Here is a 20,045-nt window from a genome sequence, read left to right on the forward strand (position 1 = left end):
ACACGATGGATTGTGCCTTTTCAAATCAGGAGGAAAATCTCTCAGGCTGTTTTCCATGGGGAGCACCTCTCTGCTAATGACGAGACAAGCTGATACACTACACACACACACACATACACACACACACACACACACAGCTTAAAAAATACACAATCGCTTAAAAGAAGTGAAGCTAAAAACAACTGTAGGTAAACCAAGCCACAAAACCATGCCATCATTTTTTGTACACAAGGTAACCAAAAATAAACCTCCATAATCCACAAACAAATATCAATACAGATGGTTCAACAAGCATCTGCAGCACCTGTTGAAAAGGGCTCAGATGAAATCATCATCTGGAAAGCAACAGTCTCTGGCTGATACCATCACTGGCTTGGTTACCATGGCCTCCCATTACAGAAATCAATATCTAAAGACACTGCCCTCATTCCAATGCATGAGATTTGGGTCACAGCTGAGCAGTGCATGCAGTTCAGAATATCAAGACAATCTACTACTGCTGCATAATAATTAAAGGGTTCATAGTTTAGACTGGGGCAGGTTGTCACATCAAGGAAGCTGAGCTGAGGAATGGTACATTTTCAATTACACAAATGGAAACTTTTTAATAATAACTGATATCAATAGCTGAATATTAGCTGAAAATAATAATAACACATTTCGCAAAATGGTACATTTTCATCTGTTTGATAATTTTGTTGTATCATGAATTGTTCTGTGTGTGTGTGTATCTGCAGGTTAATGGCAAAAATGCATTTATTGGACATGGTGTCACAAAACAGACAGTTAAACAGCCGTTAAAACAGTTTAAAGCATCTTTTAAACTTTAGATCTGTAGTGTCTGCTTTTTGCTGGGTGTATGTGGGCGGAGTAATACACAAAGGGTAAAGAGGCTGTAGGAGTTCTGATATTGCAAAATATCGCACGGCTATCAGCCAATCAGATTCGAGAACCAGACAGAACTGTTGTATAAATAAATATATATATATATATATATATATATATATATATATACACATACACACACACACACACACACACACACACACACACACACACACACAATACATTAAATGAAGCTATATATACCCCTTTGAAATGTTTATTGGAGTGAAAAGTGAGTGACAAGTGTTAGCCTTCATAACACAAGAACGCTTCTAGTTTAATCTATAAAGGTCAAGGACCCGAATAACATGCCATTTAATCATAGATTTTCCAACCCTATACATATAATATTATATACAACAAAAAACTGAAGTCACGTTTTATTAAAATATAGTTAATATAAGCAATAACGTTACTCTATTTGTATTAATAAATCGCACGCGCCTCCAAAGGAATGCGCGTGCTGGTCAACGCCTTTAAACCTTCACCTCAGACATCAGTTTCATGACAGGCAAGGGTTAAACTCAACCTGAAATGCGATTAAAACCGTCAGCCAAGCCAATTTCTGTGTGAAACTACCACCAACTCTGAGTGCGCATTTTTGCACGAGCTCCTTGAGATTAAAACCAACGAGCATCTCGTGTCAAACAAAAGCGACGTAAATTGCAAATGATGCAAATAAAGACACACACCAAGCAGTTTGCTTTAGTTTTAGACTATTTAACAGTTTAAATACTCGCCTGGTAAGTGTAAAACCTCGTCCCGTTGGGCGGGTGCACCTTCGGGGAGTTAGTCCCCGTGTTCATGTCTGAGAAAATCATATTTCCCCCAATAAAATGCAGAAGTGATCAGCTGTACGTCTCCGGCTGCACAGTATGAATTAAATCCTTGTCGTCAAGTTCAACTGATCAGGGATCAGCGGCTCCCCAACTGACGCTGGACTCCTCACAATCAACACAGAAGGACGAAAACTATAACTGCGCTCCCTTTTAATCACGCTGTTGTGAATAATAAGTCAGTTGAACGCTGACACAGTCAATGAGGGGTGTGAAATGTCAGTGCTAGATACAGCAGCAGGCTCCATGATCACAGCACGGATGCTGTGTACCGTGTGCTGGACCTGCCCATCTGTTCGATAAGCTGCTGCCTCCCCGCATCATTATGCAGCCTCACTGCCGGTCAGCCAATCGGATATCAGTATCGGGTGTGGGCGTGGCCACAAGCGGACTCTGTGGGGTGATGCTCACATATTTAGTAGCTGCGACTGAATGTTTAATATCCCATAAACAAATATGCAAAACGTCCACAAGGGAACTAAAGCTCCTTGTTTTATAGTAGTTAATGATCACATATACTGCTGAGTACATTATGTGTATGTTCAAGTGAAAACAAGGCTACAATTTTGAGGGCTTGTAAGGTGCTCGCTTATACAGTGAGATATGAAGACGACTAACTTATGACAGGTCTTAAACAATTAAACGTGCTTACAAATTAGCCAGTATGAGATTTATGTTTTATGCAGCGGATGCCCTTCCAGCGGCAACCCATCTCTACGAAACATCCATACACACTTATACCCTACGAACAATTTAGCCTACCCACATCACCTGTACTGAATGTCTTTGGACTGTGAGGGAAAACGGAGCACCCGGAGGAAACCCACGGGATTGCAGGGAGAACATGCAAATTATTCATACTTTTTCTTTCACGATCAATTATTGTGTTATAATAAAAATAATTCTTCTTCTTCTTCTTCTTCTTCTTCTTCTTATTATTATTATTATTATTATTATTATTATGGTTCTGATTATCATTATAATCACATTTTTTCTACTTCATACTTTGTGCAAACCATAACTTGCTAAATTAATAAATAAAATAATTTTTAGTTTGAAATAAATTAACAAATCAGCATTATACAATGATTTCCATGTTAAACTGAAGATAGGAGCAAAGACGCTGAAAAAGCTGATTTCTATATAATTTTAATTCTATATATTTTTATATAAAAATGCTGATTTGTATTTAAATTTGTATTTGTACAAAAAACAGTAATTTTAAATTGGAATTTAATTTTATCGCATTATTTATTGTATATTTTCAATTAAAAAATGCAACCTTGTTTTTTTACCAACTTAATGTTTAATGCAAGAAACAGACTTTGATTATCAACAGTTGAAGTTTGTCAGAAAGCCTTTCTCTCACCTAATTAACAACTAAAATATAGGCCAGTTATTAAAAACACTATGCGCGAGTGCATGCACTATATGGACAATATCTTTCAAGTATTTACTTTTTTGTTATTGTTTTTGCAAATTCAATTACTTGCTATTTTCTAAACTCTTTGTTTAGAGGCTTTCAAGGTCTGCAGTCTCTAACCTGCCTTAAAAAACAAGAGTGTTTAGAATCCATTTAAAGAATTCCAATGCAACCATTTAGAATCACTTCAGTATTGACCAGAAAAGCTTCTTTTCAGTTAATAGAGGAGCTCTTTTAATTCAGTGTTTCTACTGACATGGGCACACAGGAGGGTCTCATTCAATTTAACCCCTCAGCTTGGCTTTTCTGAAAATACACATAGCCATTGTTGAGGAAGATAATCAAATCCCTGAAGCCTGGCTTAGCAGGAGTCCATTTACTGGACTTTATTCAATCAGAGATGGTTTTCATACGTGCCTCTTTATATGCATGTGACATGACGCTCAGCATACTCCTAAAACCATCACATGACTCCATAACTTACATTATAAACCATTACGTAATCCAGTGCCATAAAAATGCAATACATTAGGTTGAAAATGCAATCTTTGTTTGTGGTTACGGGTTTCTGAATTCTTGAAAAGAGCACACCTCAAAACGCAGCCTCTCCTTTACTATAATTAAAGATATTTTTTCATCTATTTCACCTGAAAACATTACTAAAATTAAATTCCAAAAGGTCATCTAAGATGTCTTTTTAGGTCAATGCAGGTTAAGTGTTTGTTAATGTATTAAATAACTTTTATGAACAAAAAATGATAATATGAGGGAAGTAATGTTCCGTTATCATTCAGTTTAACAGCTATATTTAGGAAATGATACATAAATCTGACCTGTGTTAATACAATGTATAAAAGAGTAAGTGATCATGCATGAGGGGTGATGGACATCAAGCTATTTTTTGTCACAGAATATAAAAATGGAGAACTGTTGAAAACAAATAGTTGGATGTGGATTATCCTTCTTATTATACAGCTATTTGGTAGTTTATGATGCTATGATGACCTTGGATAAGAATTACCACAGTTTCACGGTATCACAGTATTGTGATTACATAATAAAACAAAAAAAAACAAAAAAACTTTTCCTCAGTTGAACAATTTATTTTGTTCTTAAGAAACATTCATAATATTTTGGAACAGTAAACATATCAGGCTGAAAAGTTTAAATAAATAATTGATTTCTGCTCTTTTCATTAGTTTAAAAACAGATTTCTTTGCAACAAAAAACATATATATATATATATATATATATATATATATATATTAGGGGTGTAACGATACACAAAAGGCACGGTTCGGTTCGGTTTACGGTTTTGGAGCCACGGTTCGGTTCGGTTCGGTTCGGTACGGTTTGGTTTCTGTTTGCTGTGGGGTTAGGGTTGATGTCATGTTAACAGCAATGCTAAGGGACAATTCACTTAATAACAAGAACATCTTACCTTTTTCTTTATTAACTTTGTCATCGCATTTTTAGTACAGTCAGGATACCCGAGTAAACAACTAGAATTAAATAAATACCTCCAATATAGACTAGTCAGAAAAAAACTATTCTCTGTAGTGCAGCCATCTTAACTAAGTAAACTAAAATTAAATAAATAACTGCAGTGTAGACTAGTGAAAGATCTTCTTCAAAAACACCATAATATCCACATTCTCCGATGAGAGGCTTGATCTCTGTGCTGACACAGACGCTCATTTTTGATTATATGGTTTCATTTAGATAGATAGGTTTCCGTTTAAATTAATGAAAAATATACATATAATGTGTTTGTAAAGTGTTTTTTCATGACATATTCACCAGTAAAATACATTGCGGTTGTGTCTGAAACTAATGTTAGGGTTGAAGCCGGCTGTATGTTTGCCTCCCGATCTCTCACTCTCTCTCTCACGCTCCCTTTATGCCGGTCATTTATGTAGGTCCGCCTTCATGACAGCTGATGCCTGTCATTTCTGTAGGTCCGCCTTTTTGACTGCTGATTGGTCAGGAGACCGATCTATCATCATTTGGCGACGCAGCGCGGGAATGTAAAAAGCATGTCAGGAAGAGCGGGAGAGAGAGCGCTTTTTCCTTTGATCTCGTTTTTCGTATATTTTTCTGACATGATTATGATTTTCGTTGTTTTTGCTTAACTTTCGTTTGGGTAAAATTATTTTGCATTACTTTTGCCCACTTTAAGAAATTTTGTGAGGTTTGTACATTTTTATTTCAATTGATTTGTATATTATTTTTTAGCTCCGCTCCTTCCCGACAATATAGCTGTATCTCCTCAAGTTCAGTCTTAGTGTAAGGTCAATAGGGAAAATGTCATACGATTTCCATTTTGCAAACACGTAGAAAATGTATTGTTATAGACATCAGGTAAGAGGTGAAGGTCATCTTTGTTTATTTTATTCAGTATATGGAAGAATGCGGCGCACGGCGCTGAAGACCTTTTTTTTGTTTTTATCAGTTTTAGCGAGGTAAGAGGGGTTATTTATGAGTTAGAATTGTTTTATTATATTTATTTCTTTTGTTTGTCTTCACTATCACCCCCTTGCTTGAGTTTAACTAATTTTTGTTTGATACTTTTGTTTGAATTTGTTACTTTATTATATTATTTTTATTAGTGTAAATATTTCTCTTTTTTTGTATATTTGGGCATTATTCTGGTTTTACTTTTGTACAATAAATCACTTTTGTTGGCAGTTCTGTTGCTTACACCCTCACATTGTGAAATTACCACACTTTTTAAATGTTTTTCCTTACAAGTAAGTTTCGTGAAACAGTTGAGACAGACAGGCAGGCGCTTTGTCTTCAACACGAATTCTATTCCTGTACTCAACTGGAAAACCAAAATGTTTCCACACAGATGACTTAAATGTGTCTGGGGGATCTGCAATCTCAGTACTATGTGAAGCAGCCATCCTGCTTCCAGTAGTAATGAGTGTGATGCTTACTCAAGTCACATGACATAACATGCACTAAAATACTAACTTTAGAATATATTATTTAGAACAAATCCTCATCATTACTAAAACAATTTAAGCAAATATGATATTAAAGATGACATTAAATTGGTTCAATTAGTTAGAGACAAGTGATGTCAACCTCAACAATGGGCAGCAGGGGGCGTGAGAGTATCGCGGTACGCTACGAGAGTTTCGCGATACGTATCGTGGTTGGTGTATCGCGATGTTTTGGTTCGGTTTTAATATCGTTACACCCATAATATATATATATATATATATATATATATATATATATATATATATATATATATATATATATATATATATATATATATATATATATATGTATATATATATAAAAACCTTACATACATGTTGGAATTTTTATAACAGACCAAACTGCGACAAAATTTGAAACCGGTTATCATCCCATGTCTATTATAACATTTCTCCGAGCTGTAATAGTTTAGCAGCTCCTTTATTAAACATACAGTTTGAAAAAAAACTTTTAGAAATCATCTGAATGAATCAGTCACAAATAAGCGGCAATCTGTCAGAAACAACATTGTGACACAAATATGGATATGAATTTATTCACTATATATATCAATGGTCAAGATGATTCATAGTACCTGGATGAGCCTGTTTTATTAGTCTCAGTGGTTGTTATCTGGGAATAACGTACGTACAATGTTATGAATGACCATTGAAAATCAACTATTGCAAATAGCAGTGTTATTATAGTGTGGAACATAATAAAGAAATAAAATGGCAATAATTTAGTGTTTTGTCATCAAATAACAAAGCTTTTTTTGGTGTAATGCCTCACTCTCAGTAGTAGTAGGTGGCGATTGAAGTTGATAGTCTGAGTTTTCAATTGGGGTTGCTTAGGTAATGTTAATGGTGTTATTTACAGAGAGAATAAATGTACCTGTCACTGAAAATAAACACTGTTCAGAGAAAACACTTAATATAAATTAAATGAGTAAACAATTTCAAAGATGATCAAAAAAAAGTTTTATCTCTGTCTGGCAAACGCAGGTCTGTGTGGTCTACAACACAGTTAATACACCCGGCCTCTACAGGAATCTAGGAGAGGATCACGTAAGTTCTACTGATGCTTGTATTGGCTGTTGCTCAAGAAAGTCACTCTTCATTTGCATAAGGCTGAAAGATTCTCAACAATGTTGCGTGATTTGACATGCCCACCTAGTCGCCAACTGTGGCTGTCGATTACATAAAAAGAGGTTGCTGGAAGTCGCTCACTCTCCATTGAAATAAATGGCCGCTTGACATTTTGCCATTGTGAGTCCCTCATAGTGTGAATACAGTTTTACACTGCATGACATTTTAGTAGGTGTTATAAATCAGGGTAAAATGCATAACATTCACTACTTTTTCCTCAGAAAGAATAACATTTAACAGAAGTCTAATAAGAATCACTTTTATTGTTTTAATGCTTGAAAACTTCTTTCTGAATCTTTACATTTGTCTTTATTTTAGGGCATGAGAAAAAGCTAATACTGCTATTTTTATCATTTTCAATGTAACTCGTGTAGAAACCCTTGTGAAATGTGCTTTAATTGAAACTCGAGACTCATAACATTGTTTCCACTAATGGGTTGCTGCATCTGTCTTATGAGGCAATACCAAAAAGGCAGCAGAGAGAAATGAACATGCTCCAATGAATGATATTGAGCATCTCTCCAAATTTTTTCTCCCCAAGGGAGACCTTTCCAAACGCCCTGCCAGGGTACAGAGGCATAGAGAGATGCACCAGATGGGGCTTCAGAGCAACCTGAAAGGACACGCACGCACACACAGATAGTGTGAGCTCTTCCCCTGAGGGTTGCCAGGCCAGGAGGCTTGGATTGTGGCCGCAAAACATGCCAACCCTTGTCACTCTCTCTGCTATAAAAACAGCAGCAGCCTCTGTGTGCACAGATGCGCCTCTTTCACTCCAGCATGAACAACCTCATAGAGTCTCTACAAATACTTCGGAACACATCTAATGTGCCGAAAACATCCCTTTTATGACTTGGAAAAATGTGAACATGTGATGTGTGCTGACGACAATAAGAAGTGTGCGAAAGGTCTGGGGCTGAAAGCTGATTGGTTGGAAAATGGGCAACGAAATCTGTCTATTCTTTTCCAGTGAGATCACTGATGACATCACAAAGAAACCACAGCCAAGACTTCCCTGGTTCTTTCCAATGTAATACGCTGGATTTCATTCAGCCATCCTTTTAAAAAGAGAGAGAGCTGATTTGAAATGTGCTCATAATTTCAGATTTCTCCAAACATAAAGGAGAAAGAAGTAATTACAATTTTAAATAAATAGTTCATCCAAAAATGTTACTTCAGTTATAGTTTTCTCATCCACCAAACCTGAGTTTGTTTGTTTGTTTACGTTGTCTGCTGCCTGGCTTTTGACCATTCGCCTGTGTATTGGCAAACGAATCTAGATTGCCCATATACATCTGTTTTCTCCTGTGTTAACCGTTGCTTGCCTGACCATTGCCTGCATAATAAACCCTGACTTTGGATCTCACGTACACTCAAGGCATTCCACATAGTTTCGTATCTGAAAACAAACTAACAACAAATAAAATGTGCAGCTTTATGCAATTTTGTGGCAAACAACTTAAACATGATTTGTGCATTTTGGATTTGTTTACTAATGTTTGTATTAATTTATGCACATTGTTATCTTGTATTGTTACAGGGACATTTGTTTTTCTTAATCAATGTATTGTTTTGTTAAACCTGCACTTGGAAAATGACCTCACAAGGAATCAAGTTTACCTTGTTTATCACAAAAGCTGCTTGATAAAAGCTAAAAAGTGATGTGCGCTTTGACAAAAAAAAAATAATAATAATTTCAATATTTCTGACTGATACTGCAATTTGATTTGTGATTTCACTTTGTGAAGACAATTATCAAGTCAATATCCTTAATGTTATGCAGAACACACTCTAAAAGAAAAGAATGGAGCATACTTTAACTGCACATACATACTGTACATACATACATACATATATATATATATATATATATATATATATATATATATATATATATATATATATATATATATATATATATATATATATATATATATATATATATACACATACACACATATATATATATATATACACATATACATACATATATATACATACATATATATATATATATATATATATATATATATATATATATATATATAGGTATTCTCTTGAGGTACAGGACTTAAACTAGTAACTATGACAGCACTAGTCATAAGTTAAGCATGAGCCGAAGTCAAATACCCATATAACATTTTATAAATCACGAGTGTGCCATTGACACATCCTATACTGTTGGTGCATTCAGTTATTCACGCAATTACATTTCCAAACATGAAAAGCAAGCAAAAACAGGATACCAATCGTCCAAATTAGCACAATCATCTCATTCTCACATTCAAATCTGAGCTCTAACAAGATCCACAAAACATGACCTCTCAAAACAATCAAATGGTCAAAACAAATCAATGTTCTGTTTCTATGTGGCCACTCATGCATTTGACTCCATAAGGACTAACAAGCATCTGTGCCTGAAAACAGTACATCACGATTAAATGGTGTATTCATGAGTGTGTGTGTGTGTGTGTGTGTGTGTGTGTGTGTGTGTGTGTGTGTGTGTGTGTGTGTGCATCAGTGCTGCTACGCTGTGAAGTAAAGCTGATGTCTAATTAAAGACCTTTCTTGTAACCTTTCTTTACTGCAGCTTGTTACATGCAGGTAACAATAACTGTCCTTATTAGAGTCACTGGTCTTGCCTACAGAGACACAGCATGCTATGCACAGATCTAACATTACCATGCATTGACTCCCGAAGCCAGAACTTGAAAATCCTATACATTCACTGATGATAAAGATCTAACACCAGTATTTAGTCTCATAATTGGAGTGAGAATCATTTATTGCAAGTGCTTTTAATTTCAGTCACTTCTATTTCAGGTATTCAGGGAATACTAATCTTCACAGAGGCAGATTGAAACACAAAATAAGAACACTAAAGGTCGATAGTTGTCTAGACTAATGAAAATAAAGACTTCATGGTCTAACGAGAGCAGTGTTGACATGTGAAAATTCAGGGCTACATATGTTTTTTTATAAATGCATTGGTCTAAGCAGTGTTTCAAGAAGGGAAATCACCCAAAAGAATGATAATAAATAAGGCTTCAAGTTTAGCTGTATAAATGTAACGAAAAACACCTTCCCATTTTTAAAACATGACATCAAACAACAAAATTAAAAATGGTTCAAATGTTATAAAGCATATAATACTATTAATAATGCAATCGTGTTTGCATTTCCCTTCTGATAACATCAAAATCCAGACACAGAGTAAAAAATTATAAACTTATGAAGCAAAATTCTTAAAAAAACTAAATAAATAATCTTACTCACTAGATGATGCAGAAAGTCTGTTTTGTAGGACACAATTGTTTTAATTAGTAAATGAAATTAGTAATTTAATTATTTACACAGGACAACCTTTCCTTGACTTTGCAGATTTAAAATTCTGTCATGCATTTCCAGGTGCCTTGATAATGGGATGATGTTTTGAATCTGCATGTTAATGAAAGCTACTGCAAATTAATTCATCATTAATTCATATATATATCACATTAATCAGAGCTCAACAGCAGGCTTCTCAGAAGAGAAACCATCCAACATTTCTGTCTTCACAAACACATAATCTGCAGTCCCTTATTTAAACCTATTCCAAACAGCTTTTCATATTCAGTCTCGACCTGTCTATACTGTAGGCACTCGCATTTTGCATCTGATGAGAATAGATGTATATGTTGAGACAGTGTGGTCAGCATTAATAAAAGTCAAAAGTTACAATTTCACCGGGGGCCGAATGAGAGAAAACTAGTCAGTGCTGATTATGACACATATTCATTCACATACATACAGTATAACAAATTACCCATTATAAACAGTCTTATCTAAATCAGATTGAATGGATGAATGGATAGATGGATGGATGAATGGATGGATGGACGGACGGACAGACGTATGGACGGATTGATGGATGGATAGATGGATGGTCTGACGGTTGGATGGATGGTCGGATGGATGGATACAGGCCAAGAATATCATAATGCTGTATTAACTTCTGCTTAAATTTTGATTTTGTTTCCTTTAATTATTATTTCTAAAAAACATGAAATAAATAAATTTATATAATGTTCGTAAAATAAGGTGTGAGCGCTTTAGTTCAATCAAAGCCATTGCCAGCCAGTGTTGATAACATAACGACTTTGCAGACGGATTCTGAAGGATCATATGACTGAAGACTGGATTACTGAAGCTAAAAATTCATCTTTAAAATCACTGGAATAAATTATTAAATTAAATGATGAAAAACTTTGAACAGTTACTTCATAGTGCAATAACATTTCACAATTGTACAATTTGTACTGTATTTTTGATTATATAAATACAGCCTTGGTGAGAAGGATATGCTTGTTTTAAAACATTAAACATTAACCATTAACCACCCAAAAACACAATATTAACAGTATATTATTTAATTATTATTTGTATAATATTTGCCAACTGTTTGACATATTACTAAAATTATTCCTAAACCTTTTAGTCATTTCTCTTCACATAATGAAGAAAAGTCAAGCATCTCCTTTGGCATTATGTTCGGTTTTAATAGCTGAAGAGACAAGTACTCAAACTCTTAAATATTCTAAAAAAAATTCTAAGTGTTTTCATGTTTACATACACACATGCACCTGGCAAACCATCCACCGGCAATGATAAGCCTTGGTCATCTTTTTCTGCTCATTGTGCTTGGGCAAAAGCGGCTCTGCATAGAGATTTCACAAAGTTCCAAAGCATCGAGAGGATGCAAAAACATCCAAAACCATGAGTCACGCTTAAATCTGCCAAAACACACCAGCAGCACACAAAACACATCCGAATGCAGAGACAGAGAGCAGTACAACATGATCTGAGACGCACAGAAACACAACAAGCCTTATGTCAAACACACTGTCTAAAACTCACCTGCTTACTTCTCCCAAACTATAGAAAATACTTTAATTTATGGATAAACTGTACTGAATGCAAGATGCACACTTTTTCTGCTGAGAAATTGACATGCGCACATACTGTATGAATAACAAAAAGGTGCTTCAAACAGTACAGACCTTGTGGGTAATCAGGGTGGACTCTATTGATTGGATGTGTACAGCTGTCAGGCACTATTAATCAAAGCTGATTGGTGGAAGACATGATGCATATTTTTCACCTAAGACAGTTCACCTAAAAATAGAAAGCTACTCTCCATTTGTTTTGTTTTTAATTTCTTTCTTCAACCAAATCAATTGTAAACGCAGAGAAACTTTCAAGTAGTCCAATTTTTTCCATATTGCAGATATCCTAACAGCATAGTCTTTTTCATATCTCATTCCACTAGAGAAAGCTTATGGGTGATAACTGCTTTATCTTGTGCCCTCATGATTTTCTAAGCAAAGTTTGGTTATTCATTTAAGTTTTGCAACTATATACAGTTCAGTTGAAGTCACGATTCAGCACATGCTTCGGGGGGATGGGATAAGGGTTTTGTGTTGTGTTGCGTTGTATATTTATTCTTATAATACTAATGTTGTGTGGGTGGATCAACATTCAGACATGCTCACACAAGAGAAGTTTTTGCACAGCACAGTCAGTGACTCTGATAAAATCCCTGCCTGTACTATTTTTACAAACTCATTTGAACAGCCTGCCCACGCTCAATTAAAGCTACTTCACGCTTTTATACACGTAGGCATAAATTTAGACCTAAAATCATTTAACAATACTAGAAAATGAATGGGCAAAATAAGCATTCAGAGCTGAAATCACGTTGATTATCATACATATGATCACATATTCTGTTATTCAAACATACAGTAAAGCTAAAATAATTTGTAATAATAAGCAAGAACTAATTTGTAAAAATACTAACTTTTTGATAATTTAAACTTACTCAGGTCTTTATTTTATCTGTGGAAGATATTTTGATGTCTTATTTTTTTTATTTCTTGTAGGACTGGTATGAATTTTTTCAGATTTAACCAGTGTTTTTATTTTAATGAACATTAATTGCTTTATAGTATAGCTTACACATATCACTTACAGATTTATTTTGAGATATTCTACCAAAAAAAAAAAAAAAACATACATACATGATTCTTTCATTGAATTGCATTCCATCAACATCTGAAGTGAACTGAACTCAGTGTTTGTGTACCAGAATTGAACCAAATCATGAAATCTGTCAAACGCAACTCTATTTTTGTCTACATGAAAAATCAATAGTCTGATGTGGTTTAGATTCAAATGTCCTTTACAGTATGTGAACATTTTATACAATATTGGAGCAAGCTATTAATGCAAACGAACATCTTAATATCCTAATTGTTTCAACAATGTGAGCTGACATTATTGAGTGGTTTGAGAGTACAAATGCATTTAGAGCATGACAAATCCTATTAGAATGCAGTTAGAATTAGAGTAAAATTCAAGTTATAAAAGCAATATATACAGTTGAAGTCAGATTTATTAGCCCCTCTGTTTATTTTTTCCCCAATTTCTGTTTTGAAAGAAGCCGATTTCTTCAAAACATATTTTAAACATAATAGTTTTAAAAACTCATTAATAATAACTGATTTATTTGATCTTTGCCATGAGAACAGTAAATAATATTTGACTAGATATTTTTCAAGACACTTCTATGCAGCTTAAAGTAACATTTAAAGGTTTGACTAGGTTAATTATGTTAACAAGACAGGTTAGGGTAATTAGACAAGTTATTGTATAACGATGGTTTGTTCTGTAGACTATCGAAAAAAGATTAGCTTAAAGGGTTAATAATTTTGTCTTTAAAATGGTGTTTAAAAAATTAAAAACTGCTCTTTTTTCTAGCCAAAATAAATCAAATAAGACTTTTTCCAGATGAAAAAACATTATCAGACATACTGTGAACATTTCCTTGCTCTGTTAAAAATCATTTGGGAAATATTTAAAAAAGAAAAAAAATTAAAAGGGGGCTAATAATTATGACTTCAACTGTGTTTTTGTTAAGATTTTTTTCTTTTTTTTTCTTTCTCCATTTTGTTAATGAAAACAATTCCAAACAAAGCAGGAGCATAACATTTGTGCATTTCAGAGCAACACTGTAGTACTTCGTCATAAATTAACTATTTTGTATACAAATCACTTCACTCGATAACAAGTTACTTGCTTCATTTCTAATGTATCAGCCATTTAAAATGAATAGCATAAATAATGATTCAGTGAATTAATCATTAGGATTGTCATCACCTACTGGCAGATTTAAATCACTTAAATTATTCATTTGTGACAGACCAAAACTAGCTAACATACTTTCACATATGCACATCAGATGATTAATAAATGATGACACAGATTTCATTTTTGAAGGACCATGTCTTAAAATGTATATAGATGAATACTAATCAGTTCACATTCCTGAACAAACACCTTTGCTTGTCCAGATATCACATTCCCATCAACCAGATTTTAGAGTTAGGTTTAAGACTATAATTGGGGCCTCGATATTATCACTATTTACTCACCCTCAAATGGCTCAAAACTTTGAATTAATTTCTTCTGTTGAACACAAAAGAAGATATTTTGAAGAATGTTAAAAACCTGACTACCATCTTGAGAAAAGAAAATACTATGAAAGTCAATAGTCACCTTTCCAACATTCTTCAAAATCTCTTCTTTTGTATTCAACAGAGGAAAGACATTTTAACATGTTTGTAACAAGTTGAATGGTGAGTAAATGGATTTTGATTGAACTATCCCTTTAAATGACTTGAAAATTACGCAAACTGATAAGTGCCTTGCTTTCTGATTGGTGCTTGGTCAGAATAAGCTGTCAATGTGGTTCAGCAGGACCAGAGATTGGAGAGCAGCAACAATAGAATTGCAGGGGCGTTTCCACTGCCGTTCCTCCAGCCAGAGCAGTTTAACACTGCTGGATTATTTATGTGCGCCTGGAGACACTAATGGCCTGAGAGGAGACGCTTCTGCTAATGCCTGGCCCTGATCTCCATGTTCCTCTTGAGTTACTGATCCTCATCAGCCAGAGTGATGGAGATTTAATGGAGGCAGAGAAGCACACGCAGTCATGACATTCACACAGGTATAGTAAAAAAAGAGCTCCACAGGCTCATGGGCCACATCAGCTATCTAGAAAGCAATAAAAGACATCAAAATGACTGTTCCAAAAACTAGGCATATTTATGATACCTGGTTAAATTATATAGTGGTAATTCACTCATTCATTCATTTTCCTTCAGCTTAGTCCCTTATATGTCAGGGGTCGCCAAAGTGGAATAAACCCACCAATTCCAGCATATATGTTTTATGCTGTGGAAACAATATGGTGATAATTATAATGATGAACTAATCTTTCAGAGTAAGAGAAATAAATGTGAACAATTCACATTCACTACTGAAAACCTTAGGTGTTTTTATAAATTGATGTTTTTATAAATTCCTCCTTTAACATCTAATGAAAGCTAGAGACATTGTGTAATCTGAAACATACAAAAAGCAAAAAAAAAAAAGTAAACATGATGTAATGAAACCAGCTTTTACAAAAATGGTTTTGTAAAAATCATTATATTTGAAACGTTTTGATTGGTTGCAGTGTGTAGCCAGTCATACAAAACAGCAGACCTTTAGCTTTAGTATCCCATCCTTAAACAACCAAATAGTCAAAAAATATGTGGTGTTTCTAAGTATGCTGTATAATATTCATAAAATATCATTCATAAGTAAATAACATATTATATTATATTATATTATAATATTAATATGCAGGCAACACAATGACTTAGTGGTTAGCACTGTCATGTCACAGCATGAAGGTCACTCGAGGTCGAGTCTCGGCTGGGTCAGTTGGCATTTCTGTGTGGACTTTGCATGTTCTCCCCATGTTCATATGGGTTTCTTGCAGCGTGCTCCTGTTTTCCTCACAGTCCAAAGAAATGTGCTATAGGTGAACTGAATAAACTAAAGTGGCTGAGTGTGAAAGAGTGTCTATGGGTGTTTCCCAGTGTTGGGTTGCAGCTGTAAGGGCATCCGTTGCTTAAAACAAATGCTGGAATAGTTGACAGTTCATTGCGCTGTGGCGACACCTGATTTATAAAGGAACTAAGCCGAAAACAAAATGAATGAATAAGATTGATAAAAAAAAGTTCGATTGGGTTTTTTACTGAGTCCTTTTAACATTTCATACATTACAATCATTAATGGTAATTAAAACTGAAACTATCAAAATACTGTTTCCGTGACTAAAGAAGCTTTAATTCAAAAACAAAGATTAAAATGGAAAATGTTGCCTTGTTAACAAAAGAGTTCACTTGCCACTTTATTAGCAAATCATTTCAAACTGAAAAAAATACAAATTAATAAATAAAAAAACACGTATTTTTATGATTATTTATTCATGTATACGGCTAAGGCTTTAGTCCAGATAGCTGAAATCTACTGTAGAAACAATTGTGAGATTTACACAAAATACATACAAACAAATAGTGACACATGCTGGTCAGAACTGTAAATGCAATGATTTTATAGACCAAGCATGTAAAAACCTTTATCAAACTAATTACAAATATAAAGTGTAATCTAGTAAATAGATGCAGTATTGTGCACACTAAATAAGAAGTGTCTTTAAAATATGTATTTTTCATTAATTGCACAGCTCGTTTTGTGTTTTTATGGAGGCCTCAGATAAAAAGGCTAATTAGAGGCAATTACTAATCATTCTCCCTTTTATATTAAACACAAGGGCTCATTAATGATGCTTACATTATTAAAATGGTCCAAGATAGGCTGTATAATTAAGAAAATTAGGAAGGTTTTTCTAATCAAATAATAATCAAATAAAGCCCTTCCAAACTAGAGACTCCTAAGTGAATGTTTGCCATTTTAATCAATAATTTCTGACAAGAAAAGAAAAATGCTGTTACAGACAGAAGTACAAAGCAATCAATGAAATTATTCAGCTGTTTAAAAGGGTTATTTTACCCCCAAAAAAAGAACAATTACTCACTATGTACTCATGCTTAAAGGTGCAGTAGGTGATTGTCTTCAGGAACATTTTTTGATGTGCTGGTTGGAAGTACATTTTAGTAATGATTAAAGTAAATGATCTAAATGTATTTATATGTATTTTTATATTCTGGGTAACGCATAAGACTAAAAAATTTTCATCCAAATAAATTTTGTCTGGCCGACATCTGCCATAATTCTGATAAGAAGCCTAAACTGTCTGTCAACAAATGTAGATTTGTACATCTATAAATCCGTTCACGCAGATTAGCCGTTTATGTGTGCACGTGCGTCGCTGAACTAAAAATTTCAGCCAAAACCTTAACCAATATTGGAGTTCAATCTGAACGCTGGAGGAAGGACGACACATGGCTGAAGTATTTCAATCAGGTAATGTTCTGTTTTAAAACTATTTTAGACGATCAAAGCTGATGTGGATTCAGTTGCTTTAAGAATGGGATATGCACAGAAGTGTTGTTCAGCCACTGAAATCTTTCAGCAAAAGATTGATGTGACTATTTTCAATATCATAAGATACCTTCTACAGCATAGATAATGTAGATTTTTATTTAGATTAACAGCAAAACATAAGTAAATAGCGCTGCTTCACCTAGCTTGCTTTACTGAGGTGAAGTTGGTTTTACAGTATATTCACATTGGTTCATTTTTGAACAATGACAACTTGTGACGTGCTCCCTATATTGTTTACCATGCTACTTTGAATACTTGGTTTGAAATAGCATATAAATATGTATGGCTTAGTAATAAGCAGGGCCAGACGGAATCTGCAGACGTTTTTGCTATTTCTGCTGAGAATTGTGGTAAAAATTCTGTGCATTTCGTCGGAATTATTTTGGGAATATCCAGCGGAGTATCATAACTAAAACCTTAATATATGAAATAAAAACTAATAAATTACTGAATAAAAACTGAATAAATTCAGATATACATTTACTCAAGTAAATAAACAGAAATAATGATGGGCTAAAAATCTGCAGAAATCTGCGGAATTCTGCGCGCACAGATTCCGTGTGCGCCTAGTAGTAAGTGTATTTCCTGCCCCCCTCTGGCCAACCACTAACCATACAGTAGTTGCTTTAGAACAAAGCGCATGAATGAGTAAGACCAGCAATCCTTGCATGCATGAAATATTACACGTTATGACAAGTTGTGCTTGCTACACAACTGAAAACATGCTAGATATAATAACAGTTTTTCATTCAGAATTGGAGTATTATAAAGTACTATAAAGTTCTCTGTACTGTCATATTTAAGTTGCGCGTTTGTGATTTCAAAAGGTATGGCTTTGGACGGCAGCAGGTTGTTTAAAGATATTATGCCAACCAGTTAGCATTTTGCCAGATCACCTACAGGACCTTTAAGTGGTTACACACCTTTATGGGTTTCTTTCTTCTGTTGAACAAAAAAAATTATATATTTTAAAAGAACAAATACTATACAGTCAATGATTATCAGTTTCCAGCTTTCATCAAAATATCTTTGTTTGTGCTGAACCCAAAATCAAACTTAAGCAGGTCTGGAACAAGTGAATGGTGATAAAATGGTGACAGAATTTACATTCTTGAGTGAACTATCCTTTTTGATGGAAAATAATAACCTGACAAACAAACCTAAAGGTGACTTTTATCTACATTTGTATTCATATGGAATCAATTTTGCAGCTGTCATTTTAAAAATCTGAATTCACAGAGGTGAAACTTCACAGCATATTCGGGTTGTTTACATGACTTAAGCATGTTGACAAACAGCTACTTGGTTTAAAAATATCTTCTCACCTACTGACTGTATGTAGCAACAGCCCCACATCTGCACTATTAAGCTATACAGCTACAGCAAAGCTTCTGAATTGCTTGCATGCTTGTTTTGATTACTTTTTATTATTTTTTAAAGCCCAGTTTTCTAAAACAACGGTGAAGCAGGATTTAGAGGGGGCAAAGTTGCTGTAAATGAGTGTGATCAATCTTCAGCGGAGTAAAAAACACATCTCTGCTCATCTTGCCTCACGCTGCTCTGTAGGCGTCTCTATGGCAGCAGCTTTTGATTGCTTTTACTTTATTTGCAAGTTGAAAGTCATCACTCTTCGGCGGGTGCTGGGTGATCATCTCATAACTTCCACATTAATGCCTCTAAAATGATGATAAATGCATCAGTGGAGCGTTTAGTGGGCCACTTTTGGGAGAGCAACAACAGCTCTTCTGCACTGTTGTTTTTTTTTGTGCCTGTTTTCTACAAGATAGAATTAAAAACTCATAACCTGTTGCCAAAAGCGGAATAAATGTGAGTTTTGGAGCTGTGTAAGCAGGTGGTGTCCACACAGCAGGAGAAAATAGAAATCTGAAGGGTTCTCTATTAGATGCTGCTGGGGTTGAACCCATAATTCAATGGTGCAAACAACTAGCTCATCATATTTAGTAGCCTACACAGTTTACAAGTTTCTAAGGCTATGTCCTAATTCGAACACATGTAGTACAGTGAAAGTGCTTACTTTGCTGATCTTGAAGTTTGGGGCTAAACTGATGTGCGATTAAAAGTATTTGGGGTTACAGTGAAGCATTTGCAGTGTACAACAGAAGCTGAGTAGATGTTATAACACTGTTTCAAAAGTATAGCCACATGACATAATTACATTTAAAAATAAATAAATAAAAAAGTTTGAAGCCAGAAAGAGCTTTTAAATAGCTTGAGGTTGTTTTAGCACAATGCTTTTTTAGATTAATGGTTGCTAGCATGTTTAAGCACCGTGCTAGTAATTGTTACCTGGCACTAATATGCCTTAGT

At 34.5% G+C, this 20,045-nt stretch overlaps 1 protein-coding gene across 28 annotated transcripts in view; it reads right to left on the reverse strand.

The window, feature by feature from the left end:
* The window catches only part of ppfia2 (PTPRF interacting protein alpha 2), a 340,251-nt gene that overhangs the window by 177,051 nt on the left and 143,155 nt on the right, over positions 1 to 20,045 (reverse strand). For 9 of the 28 annotated variants that reach the window (XR_015482135.1, XR_015482137.1, XM_087247264.1 and 6 more), the window contains exon 1: positions 1,626 to 1,998. The exons of the other annotated variants lie outside the window; for them this stretch is intronic. Coding sequence is in view for 6 of the 9 variants with exons in the window: in XM_087247264.1 (XP_087103390.1) it covers positions 1,626 to 1,706 (81 nt within the window). In the remaining 3 variants the exon portion in view is untranslated. Of the gene's footprint in view, positions 1 to 1,625; positions 1,999 to 20,045 lie in introns of those variants that run through there. 28 annotated transcript variants of the gene reach the window in all.

The sequence above is a fragment of the Danio rerio genome, chromosome 4 (assembly GCF_052040795.2).
Source record: "Danio rerio strain M-AB ecotype USA chromosome 4, GRCz13ab, whole genome shotgun sequence".
Classification (NCBI taxonomy): Eukaryota; Metazoa; Chordata; class Actinopteri; order Cypriniformes; family Danionidae; genus Danio; species Danio rerio.